General features: G+C 40.8%; 1 protein-coding gene across 1 annotated transcript; it reads right to left on the bottom strand.

Moving 5' to 3' along the window:
* Positions 1-1,262: 1,262 nt before the first annotated feature.
* LOC121778662 (mitogen-activated protein kinase kinase kinase 20-like) lies at positions 1,263-2,764 on the bottom strand. The gene has a single exon (XM_042176049.1). It carries the CDS (start codon positions 2,534-2,536, stop codon positions 1,442-1,444), a length of 1,095 nt encoding a protein of 364 aa, XP_042031983.1. The 5' UTR covers positions 2,537-2,764; the 3' UTR covers positions 1,263-1,441.
* Between the last annotated feature and the right edge of the window lie 7,127 nt (positions 2,765-9,891).

Genomic DNA, 9,891 nt, shown 5'->3' with positions numbered 1-9,891 from the left:
TGATCCACACTTCAAATAATTTCTTTTGTTGTTTGTTGCCAAAAAAAGGAAATGACTCAACTATAAGACGGTCCAAAAAGGAATACGACTCAACCATAGTAGGAAGGAAAGAATAATAATGTGTTTGGGATGGTATGCTAAAAATCATGTTTCGAGCAGTTTGCACGATTAGAAATGTTTGTATACAGTAAACTCTACTATTCACTTTTACCCAAGACGAGAAGAAATAACTTTATCGCATTGTTATTTGCTTATGCATTTGAAAGATGTTTGATTTGCATTTAAATAAATGAAAAACAATTATGTTAATTCTTTTGCATAGTAGACTAGTTGTGGACGATGTTCACAGGACAATCAGTTCTTTGTAGAAGAGAAGTTGTATTTCACAACCTGAATAGGCTTTGACTACTTATTGTGGAAAGTTGCAGTGTCGGTCCGCAAGTTTTCTCACCTTTAGTAAATAAATAACACTAATATGGTATATCAATGAACAGAGCTAAGATTGAGATAAATCTTTCTTGTTATATACTCGAAAACAAGGTCTCAGTAGTTATTGTATCTTAATTAATGTATTTAACATTGAATATAAGATATTGGCTATGCACTACTTTAACTTATCAATAGGTACAAGGTTTTCGTAACCCATGAATTCAGATATATTGGGTAGTAATGATCAGTGTCTAGCGGTACTAGGATTGCACACTCATATCAAATCTTCCAAATAGAGCAAGATTTGATTTGGATATGTTTTTATTTTGTGACCAAAATCGTTCTACCGGGATTGGGCTTGAGATCGCATGCCTAGGCCATGTTCGGGCCAAGGGTTGTGCGTTCTAATATAAAATCTTCACTCCTTTTAAAACACCAAGTGCTCTAATTAGTGAGGGGGGGATACACTTCAGAAATTATTTGTTGGTTAATATGCTTGCAAAGTTGTTGGTGCTGGAGTTACCTGGAGATGATGAAGACGAATGAGATGTTTGTGGGAGGCTTTACAGAGACTGCACGGATTGTACCGAGTCGCTACATTGTGTTGATGGATGGAGAGCGTGGTGGACCATGATCTGCTTCAGGGGTTGAGGGATCAGTCACCTCCAGTGATGCGGATGTGGGATGTCCCCATCGGAGAGTTGGGGCTCGTCTGCAAGAGCGAGTCAATTGTGCGGACGGCTTTGATCGCCTCAAAAGCTACCTTCACCACTGCCGCATTCTCAACTAATAGTGCATCATTTAACTGTGACAAGACTAACAAACTGAGCTTCTTCTAGGAAAAAAATGATTAACATAAATTGTGAATCTCTGTTTACAGTAGCCAACAAAATTGTTTTGGTTCTCTCCTTTCTAAATTATCTACTACATATGAATCAAATTATGTGGACTATAAATTGAACATATACAGTTAAGGAAAGTGAACTCTATGATCATTTACTACAAATCTAACTCAAAAACCTTCCACAGGTACATTTTGTTGAGATATGAATTGGGCATCACCACTCTCTGTCTCAGATCCATGGCTCCATTCCTCTGTTGATGAGTCACTAGTATACTCATCTTCATCATCATCATAAACAAGAGCAAAGGATTCAATCGGATCGAAAGGGACGACGGATTGATCAACATCAACTCTGGCATCATCAATGTCATCATCATCCAAACCTTGAAGAAAGGGATGAAGCAGCAGCATTTCACAAGTGAATCTGAAGTTAGAATTCCTAACAAAGCAGCCCTTGAGAAATGCCCTAGCCTCCTTTGATACTCCATTGCCAATTTCAATCACCTCATGCCCTTCTCCTATCTTTCTCAGAATCTCAAGCTCCTCTTCCTTCCCCTTCAATGGCGATTTCCCGGTCAGCATCTCGTGCACAATACAACCAACCGCCCAGACATCAGACGGCGCCTCCTGCACGTGATCTGTGACCGCCTCAGGAGACAAGTACATCGGAGTTCCTTCCCAACAACAAACTCCCAATTTCCTCTTCTTGCTAATGCTAACCCTCCTCGCCAGCCCCAAATCCCCAATTTTGGCCCTAATTCCAAAACCCTTGCCCCTGATTGGAACGAGCAGAATGTTATCAGGCTTCAAATCGCAATGCACAAATCCAAGCTCGTGAATGTGTTTCAATCCTCTCAGAATAGACCTCGTGTGAAGCTTCGATTCCAATTCACCCAATCCGTTCCCGCCGGATTCCTTGATCCTCCGGGATAAGGTTCCACCGGAGCCGTACTCAAGCATCAAATTGAAGGCCATGGTGCCGCTGCTGCCGAATGTAATCTCATCGCCGTAGCACTGAATTATGTAAGGATTCCTCTGCAGATTGGAGTAAACTTCCCTCTCCTTCTGAAGCGAAGCAGAGGAGGAAACCTCCGCAGATTTGACGGCCATCACCGGCGGCAGAGAGCTGCATTTGGAAGAGGGGTTTCGCAGAGTAGCGAGATAAACACGCCCAAAACTCCCTCTTCCGATCATCGATGACCTAACCCATGCAATTCCATCTCCGTATGAATTCAATGCCTCTTCCTCTCCCTCTCCTAACATTGCCAACAAATTTGAAGAAAGAAGCAATGGTATCGAAGGAAAAGGGCAAGTGATTGTGATGGAGTATTTATTGGTTAGGGTTTCGAATTAAGAGAATGGGTTTTCTTTTCTTCTTATAGCGAAGAGTTAACAAAATTCTCAAGAATAAAAGAAACAGCTCTGTTGCGTTAAAGGAAATATATTAACGGGAATAACTGTCATCTGTACTTTTTTATATTGGCAGAAATTAAGAAAAATTGATATTTACACTAATTGAATGTATTAGTGTTAAATTTTGTTTCCTTCAATTACCAAAATAGTAAAAGCTGAAGGAATAATTGGTGGGAGGGATCTCCAAAATTGACTCAAATAGAATAGTGTTTGAATATATTCCAAGTTGGATCATCTATGAAGTTTCTCTTAATCCCAATTCACAATGTGGAAGCAGTCAAGACTACTCCGTGTCTTCACCTACTTTTCTCCCATTCAAATTATGGCGTTGCATCTCCACTTGTAATTAAATTCCCTAAACTCATCTGACCTCATCTCACTCTTGTAATTAATAAATAGAGAAAGAGAGATGATCATCATATATTTTTTTCTTTTCACATAGGAAGCAGGTTTTTTTCATATAAACCTTATACAATGTTCTTCGCATAATATAGATGGAAGTGTGCAGGATATCCAAACCAAGTCATTGAAGCAAAGTAGATTGTTTATGTCTCAAATGGAGATTCTAGTACTCTAATCAGATATGCACACCCTCAATCTACTAAAAATTGTCACATTGGTGGACAACACGTGTTTTAACGCAAAAGTGATAAAATATAAGATTTAAAGTGTATAAAATACTCCGAGAAAGTTGAGAATATGAATAAAATAGAGCAAAGAAAGATTAAAAAATAAGTAGCCTTAGAGTAAATTTTCATTTTTAGTAATCCCTTCGTCCCCATCAATTGACACCAATCTCTTTTTCGGTCCTTCCCCAATTAATTGACACTCTTACTTTTGACTACTTTTGGTTATAGATTTTACATTCCACTAACTCGTTTTACTCACATTTTATTATAAAATCAATATATAAAAGTACTACTCACATTCCATTAACTTTTTTCATCCATTTTCTACTACAATTTATAAAATCTGTGTCAAGTCAATGGGTGTCAATTGATAGGGGAGCGGAGCGGAGGGAGTGTGATTAATTTTTATTGACGAATGAAAAGTTCATGGACTGAGAGTACATAAGATTTTGGCAGTAGAATTCATTATTAAATCCCAATACTGAAGACCCAATAGAGGTGCGGAATACTTTAAATTTTTGAAAAACAACAACAAACTCATGCTCTTAAAGATGGTAATCGAGAGATGTGAGATTCATAAGGCGATCCATAGTTTGAGAGAAGGTGTTTGGGAGTAGAAAGACTTTGTATTTCTTGTGTTATTTTTACAATGTAATTCAACACCTCATTATATAGGTGAGAATATAGTCTATTTAAGGTAAATACAATCAATGGTAATCAATCTATCTAAGGTAAATACAATCAATGGTAATCAATCTATTTTTGGAGAATAATGCAATCAATTATTCTCCAATATTCTCTCAATTATTTTCCTTTTGATATGCTTTGACACTCCCCTCAAGTTGAGCAATGGTATCTCCGATGCTTAATTTGTCTAATATCTCTTTGAAGACTTTTGGGTGAACTGTTGTAGTCAATATGTCCACGAGTTGTTCTTCAGAACGAACAAATGGGAATTCAATAATGCTTTAATGAAGTGACGATCAACTTCCACGTGCTTTGTTCTGTCATATTGCACTGGGTTTTCTGAGATACTAATAGTTGTCTTGTTATCACAGAACAGTTGGCTCTTCCAAGTAGGTGGAAAGCCAATTTCCGTGAGCAGTCTTCTTAGCCATAGGATTTCCATGAGTCCACTTTTCATTCCTTGGAACTTAGTCTCGGCACTAGACAGAGCCACAACCTTCTGTTTCTTACTCCTCCAAGTAACCAAGTTGCCCCCGATGAAGGTGAAGTAGCCTCTTGTGGATTTTCTGTCCACTGGATTACTTGCCCAGTCAGCATCGGTGTACCCGTCAATCTCTAAGTCTTCTCTTTTTGCTAGAAATACTCCATAGCCTACATGCCCTTTCAAATATCTCTCGATTCTCAATGCGGTCTCCATGTGGTTAGCTTGAGGTTGATGCATGAACTAGCTTATGATGCCGACGACATACGTGATGTCGGGTCTGGTATGTGAGAGACATATGAGTTTTCCTACAAGTCGTTGGTACCTTTCTCTGTCAGCGAGATCAACTCATTCTTCTATTTTCAGGCCATGGATGTGAATGATTGGAGTGTCTGCAGGCTTGGATTTGAGGAGACTCGTTTCTACCAATAAGTCCAGAACGTACTTCTTTTGCCTTAGAAATATTCCGTGTCTGGATCTCAACACTTCTATCCCCAGGAAGTATTTTAGTGTTCCTAGGTCTTTCATCTCGAATTCTCTAGATAAGTTTTCCTTCAAACTCTGGATTTCTTCTACATCATCTCCAGTAATGATCATGTCATCAACGTAAATAAGCAGACATGTTACCTTGTTGTCTCTCCTTTTTGTGAAGAGTATGTGTTCGGATTACTTTGTTGGAATCCATGTCTGAACATTGCCTGGTAGAATCTTCCGAACCAGATCCGTGGAGATTGCAAACCATATAAGGTTTTTCGTAGTTAGCAAACTTCTCCTCCTCCAAATTCTTCGGATAACCACGGTGGGACTTCCATGTACACTTCCTTGTCATTTTCTAACTCTCCATGGAGGAAGGCGTTGGTCACGTCTAACTGGTGGAGTGGCCAATCTTTGCACACTGCTACAGATAGTAGTGTCCGTACAGTATCCATCTTCGCTACTGGGGAGAATATTTCTTCATAATCCACTCCAAATACTTGAGTGTAGCCTTTTGCAACGAGTCTTGCCTTGTACTTCTCGATTGAAGCATCTGCTCTTCTTTTTATGGTGAATATCCATCGACATCCAACTAGCTTCTTCCCCTTTGGCAAGGTGCATATCTCCCATGTGCCATTTTTTACTAGGGCATCTATCTCATTCTTCATGGCTTATCTCCAGTGTTTGTGTTTGCTGGCTTCTTCAAATGATTGTGGAATATCTTCTTCCTCACATAAGACAGTTTTGAACGCCCGGGCCATCTCTAACAGGTGACCTTGAGCAATATTTGACACTGCATATTTTGTTTTTCTCCCTTTCCAGTCTGGTGAGTATCGTCGAGGAGGGATTCCCCTTGTACTCCTTCGGGGCAGCTCGTATGGATCTCCTGAATCTCTACCGGCTTCATGCTTCTCATTATTGCTCCTATCAAGATTAGTGTGTTCTGAAGGCATATTATTAAAATCTGAACTGTTTACCTTAGGAATCGAAGGCGGGGTCAATGGCGACGGCCGCCGCTGCTCTTCCTCCATTGTTCCGTCCCGGGTTTCTGGCCTGTCTCGCCTTCTTTATCTGCTCCCACCACTCCGGGAATCTGTGGATGTGGAAGCATGTGTCTTTGGTGTTTTTCTTTCCTCCACAATGACTACACACTAATTTACTTTTGTCTTCCTCTTTTTGGTAGCTAGGGTTTCCGCCATGGCTAGGGTTTCTCGGTAGCTGGTGGTGTTTTGTGGGGAGCAGCCGATTTCTATCGAATACGGCCAGTCCGACTCCTATTCCAGATTCATTGGGTTCTAGAATGAGTAGCTTCCCATTGACGGACTCTCTCCTGACTAGTCCATATGCCTTCCTCGCCGTCGGTATTGGATCCATGTTCAGGATCTCTCTTTTGATTTTATCGTATATGTGGTCATCTAATGCCCATACGAACTAGTATAATCTATGTCTCTGTGTATTCTGGTTGTATTTCTCGATACTAGATGGAGTGTCCATTGGGTTAGGATCCCTGGTGTCAATTGAGATCCATAAATCCTTGTCTGATGTTAGAGGCTTGTCTGTGCAGGTCCGAAATTTGGAATTGGTCGGCGCCGCTCTCGTACGTTGTGGCCAGACTATCCCATAAGTCGTAGGCCGTTTCGTATTGGGAGACCTCATTGACGAGGCTGGGGTTGATGTTATCGATGATCCAGTTGATACATCAATCGTCTTGCTGCTGCCACCGGTTGTAGGTCGGGTCGGTCAGTGGGGGAGGTTCTGTAACTCTTGTTATGTGAGACGCCAGACCCTTCCCTTGGATCCCTCTTCTCATCAGTTTTGCCCATAGGGGATCCCTGAAACTCGCTCGTGTAAGTGTGTGTGCTTTTGTGCTAGGTCAAACTCTTAAGCCCAGAGAATCCACTAGATCACAAGGTCTAGGAACTCAGAGGATCCTGGGAGTCTCGGTCGTCGGACACACAAATTCCGCATTCAAAACCCTCAACCCGCTATACTATGAATTAGTACAGGGAAGTAGGGATCGATCCCATGAAGACGGATGCGTAAGAATGCATTAAAGAGATTCTGGAAAAGGAATTGGCTGCTGCCACGCAAATTTGGGTTGATAAAGAAAATTACAACTAGGCAGGGGAATGAAAACGAACACTAGACCTAGGAAACTGAAAACATCACGCAGACATGGAACATCATCGTAACTTCAATGTCTCAAACAAACTTCCTCGACCTAGTAAACGACTTCCTAATCTAGCTAAACAGAGATCAAACATGCAGTGGGGACCATTTCCCGAAACGGTAAAGTATGGATGAAAAGCTGCAAATAACTAACTCTGAATTTAACAAACAACGATCTGCATCGTATCACCTGATTCGAGCTTTAACATGGAGAAAACGGAGTAAAAACCCAGATTCAAACAGAACAACATAATTCAGTCGTCGGAAACTGGCGATTAATCGGAAACTGAACAGATCTCTATCTACTAGACGAAGTAAACAGAAACACATAAACGAGTCATCAAATTCATGCAAAATCAAACAACTCAGCTTCAGATCCAAACGTCGGATGCTTAATCCACTCCGGATCCACACAATCCGAACCAAACTACTATAAAAAACAACTCCATGAACTCCGATTCAAGAAATCCACTCCGATCAATGAAAATCCAACCACGATTCAACTACAATTCACCAGATCCAGTGAGAAAAGCATCAATTCAAGTAAACAACACCAAACTCAGAATCAAACATCATCAAAACATAAAATCAACATCATCATGTCAGAAAATAGAAATTTCATAGATGGCTAAACAAGCTTCAACAAGTAACAACAGCCGAGCTTCGAACAGCGAAGACTCGGTAGAATTCCAAACAGAAAACTAAAATGAAAGCTGATAAATTGTTTCTTCGCCCTACGTAAGGACGGTGGTACACAACATCAACCGAAAATGAACCCAAAACCCCTAGATTTCCGATCACCCCAAGTGTGTGTAGAGGTGTGTGAAAGTGAGCTCAGAGCCAAAAGTAAAATCTCCATTTATGTTGCATGCTCTCTCTTTTATAGATGTGGAGGCGATCTTCTAGAAGCTTTTCTCTTGAATTCTCCGTTCTTCCCTCCAGCTAATGATCTCCGTCTGGCAATTTTTTCTTCATTCTGCTCACTTTCTCGCCAATTTCCTTCGCCAGGCTATTATCTTCCTTCCTTCCTGGACCTGGCGATTTCTTCTACACAACTGGCTTAAAAGATGTATTAGGCCCCATAAATTGTTGAATTTAACTCCATAACCGATGCATGAAATTAGCCTTATCAAACTGCTCACACTTAAACCATACTTGTCCTCAAGTATAAAGACAAGAAAAAAGAATAAGGCGAATTTCAATGCATGGTTATCCTAAGACCAACCCTACAGACACACAAAAGACACAAACTCCTAGACCTAGACACATTAACAGACTCGACCAGAAAGAAAATAAACACTTAAAGAAAAATAAAAATGCATGAACTAGTTTCAACTTTTAGGCAGCCATCCCCACAAGCTTAAGGTCTATCCGATCGTCTACAGTCTCCAAATCCTCCCCTTCCCTTCTTCTACCTAGTCGGTCTGTCAGTTCGTCAAGATAACCTGTTAGCTTTCCAGTTGTTGGATTCACTCGATCACTCATTCCTCACCAGGGATGTTAGGATCGATTCACTCTAAAGTCATTGCCACACCACTGATGCTTCGGGTTATGAGAGTTTCTCCTTCCTACAGCCATTTTCTTTTCCTTTCATTCCCGGGTCAGGTTACTATTGCTTCCTGCACTTAGATTTCTTTTTCTTCTGTACCCCTTTTTATATATATATATTTTTTATTTCCCCTGGACTTCGTCCAGCTTATACCTCCGAATTTTTTTTCCCCTGGACTTCGTCCAGGTTATACCTCCTTTTTCTGGACTTCGTTCACCTTATGCCTCCTTTTCCTGGACTGCGTCCAACTTATACCTCCTGAACCCTTTTCCCACTATTTTTCTCCTTTAGACTCTTCTCTCTAAACATCCAGTGGCGGCCCTCTTTTGTATATGTTAGCTCAAAGTATTTAGGCTTATAACTCACTTTTATAGTGGGGCTTCACAACTAGGTCAGCTAAGGAATCCTCTATCGTTCTCACTTTATCCAAACCGATTTCAGCTTATTAAGGAAAAAGGCCGCAAAGTTGACATGTATTCTATCTTCAATTGCTCTCTCTAAGGGAATCTTACCTTATTATATTCACCAGCTCATGCGACACACACAAAACCTAGACCTAAAGACTCCTATTCATGCTAGACACAGACTGCACTAACTCCCTCCCCCTCCCACTTCACTCAAGCTTGTCCCCAAGCCATCCCAGTGAAGGGGGGAAACATGGCAGTTAATGCAACAAAACATGAACATAAAAGATAACACATAAAACACCAAACACGTAAAAGAAAAACAACCTTCTCACACTTAGACCGAGCAACGGGTTAAGTGGGAGAAACTAAAAGAAAACAGAAACCAAAACATGCCCAAAAAATACAAACTTCTCACACTTAGACCAAAGATTGGGCTAAGTGGGAGAAAACACATACACATATATACATACGCGGCATGCTTGAGCAACGAACACAAAATCACAGACTCAGAACAACAAACATATAAACAGATAAAAACGAAAAGAAAACGAAAAAAAAAACTGAAAAAGTAAAATTTACTTGGTCATCGGGGGGTATCAATTCTGAGTCTGGCCCAAACGAAAAAAAAAAACTGAAAAAGTAAAATTACTTGGTCATCGGGGGGTATCAATTCTGAGTCTGGCCCCCGCGGGAGCCAGACTGGGGTGGTACGTTGGGGCGGTTCACTTTCGCTTTCTTCCTAGACGGCAACGCCGGCTTCTCCTCCTCAGTCTCAGGTTGCTTTGACACGGGCTTCCTCACAGTCAGGG

Source organism: Salvia splendens, chromosome 19 (assembly GCF_004379255.2).
Source record: "Salvia splendens isolate huo1 chromosome 19, SspV2, whole genome shotgun sequence".
In the NCBI taxonomy this organism is placed as follows: Eukaryota; Viridiplantae; Streptophyta; class Magnoliopsida; order Lamiales; family Lamiaceae; genus Salvia; species Salvia splendens.
This window is presented reverse-complemented; position numbering and strand designations above follow the sequence as displayed.

Excerpts from the sequence above, each read along its gene's own strand:
- LOC121778662 (XM_042176049.1), bottom strand. The coding sequence starts at position 2,536 with ATGTTAGGAGAGGGAGAGGAAGAGGCATTGAATTCATACGGAGATGGA.